Raw genomic sequence first — 20,266 nt, 5'->3', positions numbered from 1 at the left:
TGACCGTTTAAGTGATTTTGTGTCTGACTACATTAACTCAAATTTGACCTGACAAGGCATTCCAGCACTATTTCAGTTGTAGTTTGACTCACAGGTTGAAGGTCTTAGATCTACAGTTACTGTTGCAATTTTATCACATTCAGTGCTGAAGGGCAGTTAATGTTAGTAAAAGACAATAACATCAAGTCATATTCGTAATTAGTGCTGTGATGAGTCAAGTTCCTCATTCATTTTTTTTTAAATTATGAAATTACAAGAGAGACAAACTCGTTTTCAAATTTGCAAAAGATTATTATTGAAAAGTGTTGCTGAAGTTGTTTTTACATTATAACAGTGAACAGTACTTTGGTAAACTAAGTAAATAAAATAATTACCACAAGGTACATTTATTTTCTTTTCAAACAATAATGCATGATGCAACCATTACAGTAATTTTCACTAAAGCAAATAAAATCTTTTAAACCATACTTTATCTTACAAAAGCATTTTTCTATCTCAATGTTCTATGTATTTTTGTAGTATATGAATGCAAGAATGGGAGTGTATTAAGCAGCCCCTATAAATGTGATTTGTCACAAAGGGAACAGTTTTGTCATTTTTGTTGGCTAGATGCAAATGGTGTATATTCATTATAAATTTACACCTCATTTGACAAGAATAAATATTTATCTGGGACTTTAGTATCGGAAAAATCACAAAATTTTACGAAAGTGTCATGGCACCAGATAATTTTGTAATATAATTGAATAAAATTTCTCCACAATTATTATTATAGTGTGAGTATTGTTTCTGATGAACTCATCAATGTGTATGTGGACAATTTTTTCACAACTTTCTCATGTTTGTGTGATAATGGTTAAATGTTTTGTCTGTAACTGCATAAAGTGGTTCACCTTCAGCAGCACACTTTTCAAATACTAAAAATGTGATTGCAATGACAGTCTCTCAATTCAATCATGTGGTACTTCTCTTATGACTGTTCTTTTTCTATCAGGACACACACTGTTCCAAAATACGTGGCTGCCTGAAAAATTAACGTAATTCTATGGTCAAGTATACACACTATCTAAAATCATCACAAGTTGCCTACACTTCAATGCCAGGGTGATATGCTCACAGTTTCGTCTTTAAGATATATTATGTAAGACTTTTTACAAATTATAAATCCAACCTCCAAGTATCTGCACAACAGTGAAATGTGTGTCAAAACAAAAACTGCTGCTTTGTATTTGAGTTTTATTATTAGGCACCTTTGTAAAACTATATTGCTATTACTTTTCAAACTCTACCAACAGCTTGCTACACACAAACTATCCCAACATATCACAACTAATTCACTATTTTCCCTTTACATTTTACTACTAGTAAGATGGTCATGCAATTCAGCACGAGAGGACCAGGCTTATCTTTCCAGTTTACAAAAGTCAACAACACACAGTTCTTTTAACATAATCACAAATTTCTAGTTCTTTAAAAATCACATTAATCATTTGAAAATACTTTCTTCAAACATGGTCTCAATCTTAATTACATTCTGACCAGTTTCCTTATGTGATTAATAATTAATAGTACTGGAATGTATCTTTTTGAGACTCAAAGGAAGTGTCAAAACCCATACACACACCTCTAGAAAAGTTTGGAATTTCACAAAGTGTACTACAATGACTTCTCACAGTACACCAACTGAGGTTTGTACAATAATTTATGAACAAAATAACCATAATTCCTTCTGATAACAACACTGATTTCACTTAGTTACAAAAAAATCATTACAAACAAAGCAGGCTCTCTTCTAAGCACACTTCTTGAAAACAAAGACTTCTTGAAAACAAAGACTTCTTGAAAACAAACACTTCTTGAAAACAAACACTTCTTGAAAACAAACACTTCTTGAAAACAAACACTTCTTGAAAACAAAGACTTCTTGAAAACAAAGACTTCTTGAAAACAAAGACTTCTTGAAAACAAAGACTTCTTGAAAACAAAGACTTCTTGAAAACAAAGACTTCTTGAAAACAAAGACTTCTTGAAAACAAAGACTTCTTGAAAACAAAGACTTCTTGAAAACAAAGACTTCTTGAAAACAAAGACTTAAAATCTGTATGTCATGATGATGATATTATGAGTCTTTAGTAGTGAGTACGTCCTCCCCATACATGCATGAGTTGTTCTACTTGGCAAGGCATGCTCTGGATGAGATTGTCAAGTGTATCTTGGAGTATGAGGTACTGCTCCTCAATGACAACTCTAGTGAGGTCCAGAAATTATCACAAGGGAACCTCCCCATCGCACCCCCCTCAGATTTAGTTATAAGTTGGCACAGTGGATAGGCCTTGAAAAACTGAACACGGATCAATTGAGAAAACAGGAAGAAGTTGTGTGGAACTGTGAAAAAATAAGCAAAATATATAAACAGAGTAGTCCATGGGCAAGATAGGCAACATCATGGATAGTGTGAGCTCAGTAGCGCCGTGGTCCCGTGGTAGCGTGAGCAGCTGCAGAACGAGAGGTCCTTGGTTCAAGTCTTCCCTCGAGTGAAAAGTATACTTTCTTTATTTTTGCATAGTTATTATCTGTCCGTTCGTTCATTCATTGATGTCTCTGTTCACTGTAATAAGTTTAGTGTCTGTGTTTTGCGACCGCATCGCAAAACCGTGCAATTAGTAGATGCAAGGACGTGCCTCTCCAATGGGAACCGAAAACATTTGAGCGCAAGGTCATAGATTAACCGATTCCTCCACAGGAAAACACATCTGATATATTCTATACGACACTGGTGACTGCATGTGCATCACATGACAGGAATATGTTGTCGACCCATCTAACTTGTACACTTGGCGAATGGGTAAAAAGATTCTTCTACCTTGCCCAATTTAGATTTTCTTGTGGATGTGATAATCACTCCCAAAAAAGTGATGAAAACATAAGAGTTTGTCACATAAACTGAAAATAAAAAATTAAACTTTTCACTCAATGGAAGATTTGAACCAAGGACCTCTCGTTCTGCAGCTGCTCACGTTACCACGGGACCACAGCGCTCCTGAGCTCGCATTGTTCTTGATGTTGCCTATCTTGCCCATGGACTACTCAGTTTGTATATTTTGCTTATTTTTTCACAGTTCCACTCAACTTCTTCCTGTTTTCCCCAACTGATCTGTGTTCAGTTTTTCAAGGCCTATTCACTGCGTCAACTTATAACTAAATCTGAGGGGGGTGCGATGGGGAGGTTCCCTTGTCAGGTGGGTTTGAATGCTGTACAACAGCCACCTTCAACATGTCCTGCACATGCTCAGTTGCATTCACATCTGGTGTCTGTGCTGCTCAATGGATTCGGTTGATGTCACATCTTTGAAGATACCAAGAAATAGCTACAGTATGGTCTGGCCTTGCATTGTCATTGACTAGGATGAATTTGTCATTGACTAGGATGAATTTGTCATTGACTTCACGTCTGTAGGGCCTTACAAATGTTTTAGGACCTCTTGGAGATAGCAAGGAGCAGTTAAATTACTGTAGATGGGAATTAGAGGGGCCCACCATCCCATCACTATTGCCGCCCAGAATATTACACTTCCACCTTCAAATGGATGGACCTTCTGAACATATCAGCATTCCTGGTGTTGCCTAGTGCTTCTACAAACCTGAACATGTCGAGTGTCCGGTCATAAAATAATCACAGTCTCATCAGCAAACATGACATTTACTCCATTCTGCAATGGTCCAATGTTGTTGTGCACAAGCCCATGTCCTTCAATTGTGTCAGTTCCATTTGTTCAATGCAAAACTTCTCCTTAGTCTTCTGGAAGGAAGACCATTCTGATGCAATCTTCTACGCACTGTTCGGTCTGAGATACAAATCTGTTATTCCCAAGAGATGTCATATCCAATTTTTTGGCAGTTGATGTTGGGCCCCTGGGACCTGACAGCTGGAGTAAACGATCTTGAATTGCTGTTGCCATAGGAGGATGACCACTGTGAAGTCTGTCGTTCACATTTTATGTCTTTCACCACACCTTGGACACACCACACTGAGTGACATGCAACTGATCATCAACACCTTGGTGTGTAAGACTTGCTGAAAGTAAAGCCACTATCCTGACTCTATCAATATGGTGTATGCCTCTATGTAGCATGTTACTACAGTGCTGAACACAAACTGAATGAAGCTGTTGTTGATATTGGACTGCTTGGGTGTGTCAATGCAGCAGCAGTATGTTTACATGACTGGGAAACAGCCACAAAGCATGACATTAGTAAATACCATCCAGTACGTGAGCTCTAACTGAAAAATGCATGAAATCCATAGGTTAATGAGACCTTTAGTATCACAGACTATATTTTACAATAGTATTCCAAACTTTTGTTGAGCATGTATTTCAATAAAAGCCAACTCTGACTGTGGTCAGAAATAGGGTTGGGTTGTTTGGCGGAGGAGACCAGACAGCAAGGTCATTGGTCTCATTGGATTAGGGAAGGACGGGGAAGGAAGTCAGCCGTACCCTTTCAAAGGAACCATCCCGGCCTTTTGCCTGGAGCGATTTAGGGAAATCGCGGAAAACCTAAATCAGTATGGTCAAAAATACTTTAAGCTATTTGGCTCTATTGCAGAACATGAAGCATACTTTTCTTTTTCATTGTTTTTAATGAAGAAGGATTTATGATAATAAAAGCTGAAGTTACAACAAATAATATATATTACAAATTATTCCTGTGGCTAGTAGGACTACAAATGACAAAGTGAGCAAAACAAGCTCTCTCCAGATGGCATACTAAGGCAGCAGACTCCAAAATGTATGAAACAATTAGGCTAAAGCCATTTCTGATACAAAATTGTAGAAACAGTTTGATGCGTAACTTACCAATCCACCTTGCAACTGTGCAGCAGTGGCTGTCTGTGTGTTTGTGGAGTTGGACACATTCTTGTTGTAACCTGGACCATTCTGACGTGCAAGAGCTGCCTCCCTGCACAAGTAATACTGTTTTAAGTATAGCTTAGATACTTTGTATTACATTAACTTTATAATTTACTGTTTTAACACTTTCAGCAATCTGAAACATATATACACAAATATCACATGCATGGGCGAAGGAGAGAAGCTGCCACTTCTAGATTGACGGATGCTACCTGTTCCAACTAATCGAACTGTTATTTTGTAAAGTAGCGACAAATCATTTTCATAGTTATGTATGTAATTTCAACTGTGAATTTAATGTAAAAGCATTACGTTTAATCACTCCAGAGAGTAACTGAATCTGTTATTTAATTACACTGTAGGAAATACGGCAACCAGCCACAAGTTTTCTTGAAATGATTTTATTAAACTATAACTAGTTTCAGGCGTGAGCCCATTGTCAGATGGTAGCACAGATTTCTTGCAAGTTCTTCATCTGTGTCTTCCTGAAAAGCCCTCCTTTATGTATCACAGGACAGAGGTTTGGTTTTCTTTTACAATCCATACTGATCTTGCTGTTAGTTCATTTCATTGGTCAATATGGATTGTGAAAGGAAACCAAACATCTGTCTTATAATGTGTGAAAGAAGTTTTTCGGCAAGAAACAAATGTAAAACTTGAAGGAGCCAATGCTACCATTTGAAAAAGGGCTGAAATGAGAGACCTTCACAGCCTTGCTGCTTATACAGAGCAAATTTAAATATGTAATTATTTCTAATAGGGGACAGCTTCAGGAGTTCTCATGTTTTAGAAATAAGACATGTGGCATGTCTGGAATCTGCTATTTCTGTTGCAGTGTGTTTTTAATTTTGAGATACACAACATGAAACCAGATGGAGGTACATTTTATTGTTGTCATGAGGGCCCAAGTATGAAAGGTCCTAATCAGTGCAGCTGTTATGAAAAGCAAGTGAGTACATATTCCCGATCAATATATTTCACTCATCACCAAATCTAGCAGTCTTGGTCACTTTGAAGTTTACGCAGTAAAAACAAATGAAATAGTGAATTTTAAAACATGATGGCTCCCTTTATACAAAAAGATAATCTCAGCTGCAGCAATGGTAAGAGGCACTAGAAAACAGGGCAAAGTATAACTTGTTTTTCATTAGTTTCTGTACTATGAGGATATTTCAGAAAAGAAACGACTAATAGCTGCTTAGTCCTATATCGAAGGACCAGAAGTCCTCAATGCCTTTGCATTACTGAAAGCCAGGAATATTTTCCCAACAAGCACTGGGTTTCCTGAAACAGGTGCATGTTATGGGGAAGGAACCATTATAATGAAGAAAGAAGACAATAAGAAACAACTGAAGTATATTACAGATAGAAAGCATCAAGTTTTTATAATTACCTGCAGATGTACCCTACAACAGAAGTGGATGAAGGTGACTCAAAATTGACTAGACCCAAGCATTTTTGTAACTTGCTTAATATAGTTTTGTGAATAAGTGGCCAATTATCATTTGTAACATGTTTTTTATTCATTTTTTAACATATCCAGTTTTCTATCATCTAGTTATAAATGTTCTATTAAACATATTCAGTAGTTTAAGTTCAAAAGCAATTAGAAACAATCAGTTACTTGGTTATCATTTAAGTGTACTTCCTATCATGATGATGTCTGGTAATTTTTCTGTACAATAGTACGTCCCAGATAGACATATATACTTTACATTACATTTATTGCACACAAAATACTGTCACTCATTAAATATTAAGTTTTTAATTTTGGGTAATTTAAATAAGTGGCTTAAAATATATTTGCTTTCTTATTCAACAATGTAAACTCAATGTTAGAATGTCAACAATGTAGGAATGACGTGTTGCAGACAAGCAAACTTAAAAGACACGTTCATACAAGCTTTCAGCCACAGCCAATGTCAGGAAAAGGAGAGACACAACACCATTCATTCACACAAGTAACCACACCTTATGCACCCATTATCGCCAACTCTTGCAGCTCGGACCAGAATGCAGCTGTCATGTGGAATGGAAGCAGCAATCTGGAAGGGGTGGGAAGGAGAAGGGATATCAGTGTACAGGGGGTGGGGGGGTGGGGGGGGGAGGAGCGCTGTCTGGCAGAGTCGCAGCGTCAGGAGGTAGTGGGGCTGGGAGGTGGGGAAAATTGAGTGGAGTGGGGAAAGGCGGGTGTAAGAAGGTGGCAAAGAGGGCGGCAGATAAGAATGGGGAGGAGTTGATAGGACAAAGGGGGAGGAAACTTTTGGGTGGAGGGTGTGGCGACTATATGTTCCTGTAGGCTGAGGCTGGGACAGTTACATAAGTAGAGATGTGTTGTAAGGCCAACTCCCATTTGCATGGTTCAGAAAAGCTGGTGGTGTAGGGTAGGATCCAGATTGCTCAGGTAGTGATGTAGCCATTGAAATCAAGGATGTTGTGTTCAGTTGCTTGTTGTGCCACAGTTCAGCATTGACCATTCATTCTGGTAGACAGTTGGTTGGTAGTAATACCAACATAAATCCGAGTGCTGCCCAGAAAGTGATGCACCACAATTTTTTTCTCAGCTGAAAAAAATGCCACAAATGCAAAACATTATTTGTATTATTTGAAGTCTCCTGAGTGAGCTTGCCAAATTTCCGTCACTTCTGACAGACAGCTGCAGGACAGTTTCAAAATGGCATCTGTATGTGATATGCATTAGAAGCAATGTGCCGTCATTGAATTTCTCACTGCAAAGGAAAAAACTGTGGGGAATATTCACAAAAACTTGTACAAATTCTATGGAGCACTTCCTGTCAATAGAAGTACAGTTAGTTGCTGGGCACAGAGGGCGAGGTCACCAGAAGGCGGCCGACAAAGCTCCACGATTTGCAGCAATCGGGAGACCTTCCATGGGTGTCAAACCTGACATGTTGCAGAGAGCTGATGTCATTCACAAGGCCAGACACATTATAACTTGACGGTTGGCACTGCATCTATCCATCAACAATGGAAGTTCACACAGTGGAGCACTGGCTCCGCCACCAGGACAAGGATTGGTACCGGCAGGGCTTACAAGCCCTTGTTTGCACTGGAGGAAGGCCACAGAACGTGATGGAGATAATGCGGAAGAATAGGATGTGCAAATAAAACACCATTACTTCATGTGTGTAATTCTCATTATGTTCAATAGAGAATTGTTGAAGAAAAAAATGTGGTGCATTACTTTCTGGGCAATATATATGTATATATATATATACCAAGCGGGAAAGCGCCGGCGGACAGGCACATGAACAAAACACACAAACACACACACAGAATTACGAGCTTTCGCAACTGGCAGTTGCTTCGTCAGGAAAGAGGGAGGGAGAGGGAAAAATGAAAGGATGTGGGTTTTAAGGGAGAGGGTAAGGAGTCATTCCAATCCCGGGAGCGGAAAGACTTCCCTTAGGGGAAAAAAAGGACAGGTGTACACTCGCGCACACACACACACACATATCCATCCGCACATACACAGACACAAGCAGACACATTATAACTTGACGGTTGGCACTGCATTTGCAAGTTCAATCACATTTAAAGATTTTTCTCATTGTTTTCTTCAATTACAATGGAGGAGTGCGCCATGAGATCCTGGCTTATAAATACCACCTGGAAGTAGTGTGCTGTTTACATGAAGCAATCCAAAGAAATCAACCAAAAATGTAGCAAAACTACGTGTGGAAACTACATAAGGATAGCGCTCCCACTCACATCTCAATGCTTGTCTGTGATTTTCTGTCATGAACAGAGCATGTTAGATTGCCACAGCCACCATATTAACCAGGTATGGCTCCCTGCAACTTCTTTCTATTCCCAAGGCCAAAATGAACCACGAAAGGGCACTCTTTTGCCATCACTGATGATATAAAAACAGTATTTCTGACGGGGCTGAACACCATAATGGAGACCGAGTTCTGGAAGTGCTTCTTAGATTGGAAAAAGTTCTGCCACATGTGTGTTATTCTGACAGACATCACTTTGATGGGCACTATGTTGTTGTTGTTGTTGTTGTTGTTGTTGTTGTTGATGATGATGATGAATAAATAAAGGTTCCTTAAGAACAACAAAAATTCCCATTACTTTCTAGTTACACCTCATATATTTTCTGAAAGTTGATTTACCTACAATGGCACCTTTATCTTGAAACATATCAAATATGTATGTAATTAAGTTACATTTGCCCTATAAAGTTGTGTTGAAAACATGAAGGTCCTTGATAATGTAAGTTACAACGGCAAAAATCTAATGACCAAGCAGACGTCAAACCTCCATGCACATGAATAGTGCTACATCTTTATGACCATGAAAGATGCGAACTGTCCGCGCCACAAACTGTGCAATCTGACAATGAATATGTTAATTGTCTTTACAACTACGTCCACAGTGCCATTTATTTGAGCTCATTTTGCTGATATACCAACACGATATAAAATGCAGTGCACTGCTGGTATTTTCTGCTGTATACCAACTTTTTTTCAACTCTTTTCTCACCAAAGCAATGGCAACAGACTTGAGATCAATCATTGTAGCAGCCCCATGTGCTGCGACAACATTACGCTTCTCCATTATATTTTCTAAGGAAAAAAAAAAAAACTTGTCTTCCGTGGTTAATTGTGCAAAAGGGTCAAATACCAAGGAGTTCCTACTTCATGTTGAACTCAGCATCAACATCTCATCCTGTTGAACTCAACGTCAACACCTCATGAACGTGTCAAGTAGTCCACTACCAGTTACATCAGCACTTTCGTCTAAAGACAAAGAGAGAGAGAGAGAGAGAGAGAGAGAGAGAGAGAGAGAGAGAGGAGGGAGGGAGGGAGGGGGGGGGGAATTAGTGTTATTTTGACTGCACTACCACTCTCTTCATCATCTCTTCAATAAGTCCACAAACTGTTCACCTCAAAAGAGGAAAAGGTTTTGAAAAGAATATTTGAAGCCAGACATGAAATTGTTGTGGTATTATAAAGTATTTCTTCCCAAATCTCCCATCGGCAAAAGGTCATCCTGCTTCCTCCCTGTTCAGCATTAACTGAAGAAATTTGGCTTCCCTCCTTTCAGTATTGTAATTGATGAGTAAGCCATTACAAATATAACGTCACATTATATTTCTTCAAAGTCAATAGTTTTATAATACAAAATAAACACTGAGTATCACTTTCTGCTTTAATGATAAAGTAAAGTTTTTCTCACTGTGAGACAAAGTGTAAGGACTCATTATATTTTCATTTTGAAGATCTTAACTACTCCTCTGCCACTTTAGTCTCACTATTTCTGCGTTATTACCAAAAACAAGACTTTAACGTGGACAATGTTAACAACAAAAGGGCCCTGTTACTGGGTGCATGTAGGATTTAAATGTGAAATGCTTGAGTGGCTAGTAGGATGGAGCATGGAGTAATTACTGCCAGAGTGCGGGAGAGCCACGAGAGGCACTGCAAGCCTTTCAGTGTCCCCCACACACTATATAAGAGTGTCATTCAGAAAGGAAGATCAAATCACTGCAGCTCTGGCCTGCTGAGGAGCACCACAGTCCTGGGTCCATGGATAAACTATGAAAATTAGCTGCATTACGCCACACCCAAATAGACCTTGCCTGCGAGCAGATCGGTAAGACTACATCCAACAGGCAGGGCCTACACTTCAGTGGGAACTGAACGGATTCAGATCAGCAGGCCCGATCCATTACAGATACCAGCAGAAATGGCCCTCATTTTTGGCCCATCACGAAAGTCCACTTGTGTGGCGAACTATTCGCAAGCTACAGAAAGCATGTTGATGAAATGAGACCACGGTGATCAATCCATGCAACAGATAACTTGCTCAAATACTCTGAGAATCAATAATAATGGGAATAGTTAGCAATTCACCGCAAATGTGCTTGCTGAGCTGCAGACAGGCACATAGAAAAGGCAATCACACTCTCACAACTATGATTTCAGTGACAGCTTTTGTAAAAAAACGAGAGAACACACACATTCACACAACCACTCCAGACACAACTCAAGCACACATGACCTCCGTCTCTGGCCACTGCATCTACAGTCTCTGAGAATCAGATCCAAACAAACTAATCCTCATGCCTCCCTGCCGCTTGTCGGTAGCTGCTAGGCTAGTGGCACGAAGGGTGGCAGCACTGACTGCATGCTGAGGGAAGTGGTAGGAAGGAGACAGACAATAGTAATGATGGAGCAGGGAAGTGGCACAAGTACTCAGCTGGACCCAGCCACTGAAAATGCATGACACCTCTATAAACAAACCATTTCATCTACTGAGACAAAAATGATATTTTTGATTTTTCCAGTTTCTTTCTTTTTTTCCCCTTCTTCTTCTTCTTCCAAATTTTCCTGATGTGTTTGAAATTCCATGATTTCCAGACCCTGTGTCAAATCTGGTAACACTTGTATATCTCATTTACTCAGTCCTAACACAGGGCCACTAGTTTCACCTTTTGTAATAAATCTTTGTACGTCCATCCTTTTAATGGATGGTTACTAGGACTTTATCTGTTCAACATTAAATGAAAATTAAAACACTCACAGCCCTCACTTTTGCATTTAATTTACTTATGCATCTGGTTTCGGTGTTTCATCACACAATGTGCAAGCCCAAGTGTAAAAAACAATAACACTCAAGTTAACAAATGTACTAGTACCCAAAATAGGATCAATAAGTGGATGATCTATGGGTAAACTGGTTGGTAGTTAGTTGACACAACAGATTACAGATTCCTGATTTAAGCCTACAAAAGTGTATGCAAATATCTGCAGAGTATGGTAGGTAAATGAAAGGATATATTCAATGGTTGGCCCGCTAGATGGCACTGTCATTGGTCAAACGGATATCAACTGCGTTTTTTTTTAATAGGACCCCCCCCCCCCCCCATTTTTTAAACATATTCGTGTAGTACGTAAAGAAATATGAATGTTTTAGTTGGACCAGTTTTTTCGCTTTGTGATGGATGGAGCTGTAATAGTCACAAACATATGGCTCACAATTTTAGATGAACAGTTATAACAGGTAGGTTTTTTAAATTAAAATACAGAATGTAGGTACGTTTGAATATTTTATTTCGGTTGTTCCAATGTGACACATGTGCCTTTGTGAATGTATCATTTCTGAGAACGCATGCTGTTACAGCGTGATTACCTGTAAACACCACATTAATCCAATAAATGCTCAAAATGATGTCCGTCAACCTCAATGCATTTGGCAATATGTATACCAACATTCCTCTCAACAGCGAGTAGTTCACCTTCCGTAATGTTCGCACATGCATTGACAATGCGCTGACGCAATGTTGTCAGGTGTTGTCGGTGGATCACAATAGCAAATATCCTTCAACTTTCCACAAACAAAGAAATCCGGTGATGTCAGATCCAGTGAACGTGCGGGTGATGGTATGGTACTTTGATGACCAATCCACCTGTCATGAAATATGCTATTCAATACCGCTTCAAGCACATGCGAGTAATGTGCCGGACATCCATCATGTTGGAAGTACATTGCCATTCTGTCATGCAGTGAACCATATTGTAGTAACATTGGTAGAACATTACGTAGGAAATCAGCACTCATTGCACCATTTAGATTGCCATCGATAAAGTGGGGGCCAATTATCCTTCCTCGCATAATGCCGGACCATACATTAATCCGCCAAAGTCCCTGATATTCCACTTGTCGCAGCCATCACGGAATTTCCGTTGCCCGATAGTGCATATTACGCCGGTTTACGTTACTGCTGTTGGTGAATGATGCTTCATCACTAAATAGAACACGTGCAAAAAATCTGTCATTGTCCCATAATTTCTCTTGGGCCCAGTGACAGAATTGTACACGACATTCAAAGTCGTCGCCATGCAATTCCTGGTGCATAGAAATATGGTATGGGTGCAATCGATGTTGATGTAGCATTCTCAACACCGAAGTTTTTGAGATTCCCGATTCTCCCGCAATTTTTCTGCTACTGATGTGCGGATTAACCACGAAGCAGCTAAAACACCTACTTGGGCATCATCATTTGTTGTAGGTCGTGGTTGACATTTCACATGTGGCTGAACACTTCCTGTTTCCTTAAATAATGTAACTATCCGGCAAACGGTCTGGACACTTGGATGATGTTGTCAAGGATACCAAGCAGCATAAACAGCACACACCTGTTGGGCCTTTTTTATCACAATAGCCATACATCAACACGATATCGACCTTTTCCGCAATTGGTAAACAGTCCATTTTATCATGGGTAATGTATCATGAAGCAAATACCGTCTGCACTGGCGGAATGATACGTAATACCACGTATTTATACATTTGTGACTATTACAGCGCCATCTATCACAAAGCGAAAAAACTGGTCCAACTAAAACATTCATATTTCTTTATGTACTACACGAATATGTAATAAAAAATGGGGGTCCCTATTTTAAAAAATGCAGTTGATATCCGTTTGACCTATGACAGTGCCATCTAGCGGGGCAACCATAGTGCCATCTGGTTCCCCCCTTTAAGCTGGACGAGTTTTGTTCTTTGTAGTTTTTTCATTTGATGCTTATTTCCTGAGATATTTGGCCCGGTCACTTTCAATGGACCACCATATATAAGAGGCACTCAAAAAGAAACAAGACGGAGGCATAATTACAGAAACCAGTACCTATATGTTAGAAGTACTGACCCTGGCTGTTGAGACACTTGTCCCACTGTGACACAACATGGTGAATGGCCGTCTCATAAAACACCCGGGGGCTGCTATGTTAACCAGTTCTGCACATACAGCTCGACATCATCGTCTGATGTGAATCATTTGCCCCTCAGGGCCTTTTTAAGGGAACCAAAAATGGCATAACAGGGAGAGAGGTCCGGACTGTATGGGGGGTGGCCGAGAACCTCTCATTTGAATTTTTGCAGGAGAACCACGACTGTGTTGGTCTATGAGGCTTTGCATTGTCGTGGAGCAGAATGATCCCGCAGGTGAGAGTGCCTGGTCGTTTTGATTTGATCGCTTGGCGAATGGTGGTCAAGGTTTGTGAGTAATGCTGGGCATTCACTGTTGTCCTGTGCTGTAGGAAGTGAATCAGAAGGGGGCCATCTTGGTCAAAGAAGAACGTCAGCATAACCTTTCCTGCACTCGTGTGGATGGTGACATCCAGCTGTACGTGTGGAACTGGTTAACATCTCAGCCCAGGGAATTTTATGAGACAGCCATTTACCGCCTTTTATCACAGTGGGACAAGTGTCTCAACAGCCAGAGTCAATACGTCTAACATACAGGTACTGGCTACTGTAATTATGCCTCCGGCTTCTTTCTTTCTGAATGCCCCTTATATATCTACACGTCACATAGTAAATATGAAATGTTGAGATGGAAGACATAGATTGCAACGAGAACAGACAGTTATGACGTATGTATCCAAAAATGGTTGGTTGGTTGGTTTGTTTGTTTAAAAGAGGGGGGAAGGGACCAAACTACGAGGTCACTGGTCCTTTGTTCTGAAGGAAACAATGCCACAATGGTGTGAATAAGACAATAAGACAAAACAAAACAGAATGAAAGGAAAAACCACAACAACTGAAGGGCAACAAACACTTAAATGGACAAAAGGGGACAAGAAAACCACAGAGACATGCAAGAAACAGGTAGAAATGAAAACAAGAAAGTATGTTATCATGGCTGGCTGACCATGAGAATAAACAGGAAAAGCCAGGGAATCTGCAACACGTTAAAACCCCCACCCTGAAACCACTAGGATGGACACACAGGGACAAAGGACATGTGCTAAAACTTAGAGTAAATGATAAAACTCACCCTCATGAATAAAACTTAAAACTAAAGCTGCTGTTGAGGCATTGTCGCCCAACACCGAAGGTAGGGTGCTGGGAAAGTTAAAAGTCCACCGCAAAGTGCCTAAAAGTGGGCAGTCAGCAAGAGATTTGTGAGCCACAGCAACACCGAGGTGGGTCCTCGCAACGGAGGAGGTAACAATGCATCAGCCATGTATGGCCAATGCGAAGCCAACAGAGAACCGCAGAGTCCCTGCGAGAGGCGCGCACGGAGGTCTTCCACACATCGTAGTTTCCTTAATGGCATGCAGCTCATCGTGTGTACTGAGGTTATACCATTCTGTCTCCCCAAGGCCGCAAAACCCTGCAGCATAATACTGAACCTAGGTCAGTTTCAGAGAAGCCGATCTCGATAAACAGTTTCTGCATAGCCTTTTTGACCAGGCTGTCAGCAAGTTTGTTGCCTAGGATTCCGACGTGACCTGCGGCCCGGACTAACACCACTGAATGATTGGACCGTTCCGGGGCATAGATGGACTCCTGGACAGTCGCTACCAAAGGATGATGTGGGTAGCACTAGTCAACAGCTTGTAGGCTGCACAAGGACTCAGTATACATTAGAAATTACTCGTCTGGGCATGAGCAGATGCGCTCAAGAGCACGAGATATGGCCACCAGCTCTGCAGTGAAAACACTGCAGCCATCTGGCACAGAGTGTTGTTCTATATGTCCTCCATGAACTTATGCAAAACCAACATGGCCATCAGCCATCGAGCCATTAGTGTAAACCATTTCACGGCCCCGGTACATGTCGAGAATTAAGAGGAAGTGACAACGGAGAGCCATGTGAAAGGTCCAGGCGAAGCTGCGGCCTAGGTGTACACTATGAAGGTGTACGTGAATGGGCCTCAAGTATAGTTATAGTAGTAGTAGTAGTAGTAGTAGTAGTAGTAGAGGGGTTTTGGGCGCACAACAGCAAGGTCTTCAGCGCCCGTTCAGTAAGTACGTGAGACGAGTGTCAAGAAATATCCTAGAACAGGAATATAAAACGGAACAGACAACATGGGTAACAATCGTTGAAAAATGTGCTCACCCACAGCAAAGCATGGGATGAAGCAGAGCGTCAGCAGTAAAACATGGACAACACAGGAAGAAACTGATAGAGGAAGCTAAAACAATGTAGCAGATGGAAGTGGCTGGCTGACCACAAGGAAAAAAGGGGAGGAGTCAGCCACTCTGCAATACACTAAAACCTCCAGCCTAAAATTTTAGGCCAGAGTCCAGACACATCACAAAACTTAAAAAACCTAGGCACACACGTCTCACCATTAGCTAAAACAGAAGGCAGATCCCCATCAACTTGTGCTTCTGCCCGTGCATCACGGTATAAAATGCAGTCTGTTAAAATGAGCCCGACAGATATGTGCACACCACAAGCATCACAAAATGGCGGATCCTCATCCCGTAATAAAAAGGTATGTGAGAGGACAGTGCCCGATCCGAAGACGTGTGAGGGCCACCTCCTCCCGCCTGAGCAACCGGCAGGAGGAACGCCACGGCCGAGTGGTGGACTTAATCAACCGCAGTTTATTGGCCGTCACCGCCAGCCATTCGTCCTCCCACAACTCCATGCACTTCCTGTGGAGTGCAGCGATGACTGACTTCAAGGGAATAGGACACTGGACCACATCCTGCTCTCTGCAGGCCTCCTTGGCAGCCCGATCAGCCTGTTCATTGCCCCAGATGTCGACATGACCAGGCACCCAGCAGAAGGTGGTAAAGGCAAGGACTCCAGTTTGGAGAGAAGGGATCGCACAAAACTGAAATTGTAAGCCCTGACTTGCGCTGCCGAAGCAGGAGATGAACCGCTATGTGCGGGAAAAGGAGACGGTAATTCAGATGCGCAGGAGAACTACGAACAACATAACTGGAGAGCAACTGCGTACGCCTAACTGCAATGGAGGGACTCCGACCTCCACTAGGAGGCTGGTCACCAGACTCGTCCTAAAAGCTCCTGTCGCTAGGCGAACACCGCTGTGGTGCACTGGGTTGAATAAACGCAATGCTGAGGGTGCCGCCGAGCCGTAAACCAGATTTCCATAGTCAAGGCTCGATTGAAAAGGGTTCTATAGAGCTGCAGCAGCATACAGTGATCTGCACCCCAGATGGTGTTGCTCAGGCAGCAGAGGGTATTGAGGTGCTGCCAGCACTTCTGCTTAAGCTGACGAAGGTGAAGAAGCCAAGTCAATCAGGCATTGAAAACCAGTCCCAAGACTTGATGTGTGTCCACTACAGTGAGTGGATCATCATTCACATAAAGTTCTGGTTTGGATGAATGGTACGACGCTGACAGAAGTACTAAACACACGACTTCGTGGCCGAAAACTGGAAACTGGAAATTGAGCCCATTACAGCGCCTTGTGGATGGCTCCCTGTAGGCTCAGCAACACCAGTACTGGTGGGGCAGAATGAAATGCAGATGTCATCTGCATACAGAGATGGTGAGACAGACGACCCTACAGCTGCTGTTAGACCATTAATGCCCACTAAAAATAGAGATACACTCAATACAGACCCCTGTGGGATCCCATTCTCCTGGATGTGGGGGCAAACTATGGGAAGCACCCACTTGGACATGGAAAGTACCGAAGTGACAGGAAATTTTGAATCAAATTCAGGAATGCTTCTGAGACCCTACTCATATTATGTGGCAAGGATATGATGTCGCCAGGTCGTGTCATACACTTTTCGTAAATAAAAAAAAACGGCAGCCATGTGTTAGCATCTCGAAGAGGCTGTTCAGATGGCAGACTCGAGGGACATAAGATTATCGGTGGTAGAGCAATGCTGGCAGAAGCCGCCGTGACATGGAGCCAGTAGGCCATGTTACTCCAGCACCCAATCCAACTGCTGACACACCATATGTTCCAGCAGCTTACAAAGAACATTGGTGAGGTTGATGGATCAAGCAGGTTTTTACCAGGTTTAAGCACCAGAATGATGGTGCTCTTCCACCACTGCAATGGAAAGATGCCATCACACCAGATCCAGTCGAAGATGATGAGGAGATGTCACTTATAGTCAGATGGAGATGTTTAATCATCTGACTGTGAAACTCATAAGGCCCAGGAGCTGGGTCGGGGCAATGTACAAGGGAACTGAAGAGCTCCCACTCTGTAAATGGGGCGTTATACGGTTCACTGCAGTGTGTAGCGAACAAGAGGACTTTCCCTTCCATCCGCCATTTGAAGGTGCGAAAGGCTGGGGCGTAGTTCTCCGACACAGAGGCTCAAGCATAGTGCTCAGCAATTGCGTTTGCATCGGTAGACAACACGCCATTGATGTTAATACCAGGGACATCTGTTGGGGGTCTGGTACCCAAAAAGACATCTGATCTTTGTCCAGACTTCGGAAAGTGACATATGGCATCAAATGGTCGATACGTATCTCTCCCAACACTCCTTCACACTTCCGTCCTTTGATTAGCTGGTGAACGCGGGCACGGAGCCACTTAAAGGCTATGAGGTGCTCCAGGGAAGGGTGCCGCTTATGCCGCTGTAGAGCTTGCCAACGATCCTTAATTGCCTCAGTGACTTCCGGCGACCACCAAGGGACTGCCTTTCGCCGGGGCCACCCTAAAGAGCAAGGGATTGCTTTTTCTAGTTGTTGTAGTCACCTGCTCGACCATCACATCGATGTTACCATGTGGAGGAAAGTCAATGGTCACCACAGAGGTGAAAGTTTCCCAGTCTACCTTGTTTAAAGCCCATCTGGGCAAGCGTCCATGGGCCTGACGCCGGGGCAGTGATAGGATGATGGGGAAGTGGTCACTACCACACAGGTCATCAGTGGATAGATGGGAAGAGTCCTAGGCTGCAAATGGATAAATCACCGCCACGAGCCACACTGAAATGTGTGGCGGCCCCAGTATTTAAGAGGCAAAGGTCGAACTGAGACAGTAAGCATGGTGCCACCCCACAAGGGGTTATAGGCGTTAAAATCCCCCAAAGGTAGGAAAGGTTTACAGAGTTGATCAATCAGTGCAGCTAATGCATTCAGGGATACTGTACCATCCGAAGGAAGATATACATCGCAGACAGTTATTTCCTGTGTCATCCTCATTTTGACAGCCACAGCTTGAAGAGGGGTTGTGGGAGGATGACGGTTCAATCCTGCGTCCGGCCATCCTGATTTAGGTTTTCCGTGATTTCCCTAAATCGCTCCAGGCAAATTCCGGGATGGTTCCTTTCAAAGGGCATGGCCGACTTCCTTCCCTAATCCGCTGAGACCGATGACCTCATTGTCTGGTCTCCTTCCTCAAAACAACCCAAGAGGGGTTGAACAGGGCACAGGTTCCCTACAGACTGAGTTTAGGACATAAACGCAACCACCACCTGACACTCTATTATAGTCGCTACGATTCCTGTAATATCTCTTATAGCTGCGGAGGGCTGGGGTCCGCATTGCCGGGAACCAGGTTTCCTAGAGGGCAATGCAGAAAGCAGATGTAGAGCTTACCTGTTGCCGTAGCTCAGCCAGGCAGTGGGAATAAACCACCACAATTCCACTGAGGATGACATCGTGAGACTGGGAAGGCATCGAACACAGGGTCACCTGCTGACGCGGCTGTATTGCCTGAGCAGTCTATATCCACTGTATCTGAGGGTCCGGCAAGATCTAGGTCCTCAGCGGACACTAGAATCTCCACCTCATCCCCAGACGCAGAACTTGTAGGTAGCGGTGGTGTGAGAACCACTGCGTATTTCCTTGGTCTTTAGGGTCTTCTTTTTGGACTTTCCACACTGATCCTTGGATTTCTCTGGCTGGGAGGGCTTCACCGATTCAGTCTCCGAGACTGAGGAGTATCATGAAGCCCTATGACCAGCTGCTTTTGATCACTTCAGCTACTGGCGGGTGTCATCTTTCCCACTAGCAGAAACCTGGGAAGCGAGTGACCCAAGGGATCTCATCATGACAAAAGGAGCCGAAGAAGACTTATGCTTCTCCAGCTGGGAAGTGGGGACTGATGTCCCCAATGGTTGGGAGAGCAGTTCTCTCGAGGTACATGGTGCGGGAGCAACAGGGGGGAATTGCCCTCCCCCCACAATCAAGGGGGCAGGTGTACCCTTCTGGTCCTGAGAGCCGACTAGAATTCGCAAAACTGATGGGGCTCCAACTGTTCTCGTAATGGCAGCATATGGCGTGATCAAATCCACAGGATTTAGGCTCTCATATTTTCTCTTGGCCTCACTGTAGGTCAGTCGGTCCAGGGTCTTGTATTCCATGATTTTCCTCTCTTTCTGCAAAAGGTTGGTTGGTTGTTCGGCAGAAGAGACCAAACTGTGAGCTTATCCATCTCATATGACTAGGGAAGGATGGGGAAGGAAGTTGGCCATGCCCTTACGAAGGAACCATCCCCACATTTGCCTGGAGCGATTTAGGTAAATCATGGAAAACCTAAATCAGAATAGCCGGACGCGGGATTGTTTCTGTAAAATCCTGCAGTCTGGCAATCAAGGTGAATGATGCTCTCCATAGCTGACACAGATGAGAGGTGGGGC

At 42.6% G+C, this 20,266-nt stretch overlaps 1 protein-coding gene across 1 annotated transcript in view; it reads right to left on the bottom strand.

Moving 5' to 3' along the window:
• The window catches only part of LOC126281308 (AN1-type zinc finger protein 2A-like), a 75,214-nt gene that overhangs the window by 7,582 nt on the left and 47,366 nt on the right, over window positions 1-20,266 (bottom strand). Inside the window, exon 6 of the mRNA XM_049980147.1 lies at window positions 4,860-4,962. Coding sequence (XP_049836104.1) covers window positions 4,860-4,962 — 103 coding nt within the window. The remainder of the gene's footprint in view (window positions 1-4,859; window positions 4,963-20,266) is intronic.

This window comes from Schistocerca gregaria, chromosome 7, assembly GCF_023897955.1.
Source record: "Schistocerca gregaria isolate iqSchGreg1 chromosome 7, iqSchGreg1.2, whole genome shotgun sequence".
Lineage (NCBI taxonomy): Eukaryota > Metazoa > Arthropoda > Insecta > Orthoptera > Acrididae > Schistocerca > Schistocerca gregaria.
Note: the sequence above shows the minus strand (reverse complement) of the source record. Positions and strands in the feature narration are given on the sequence as shown.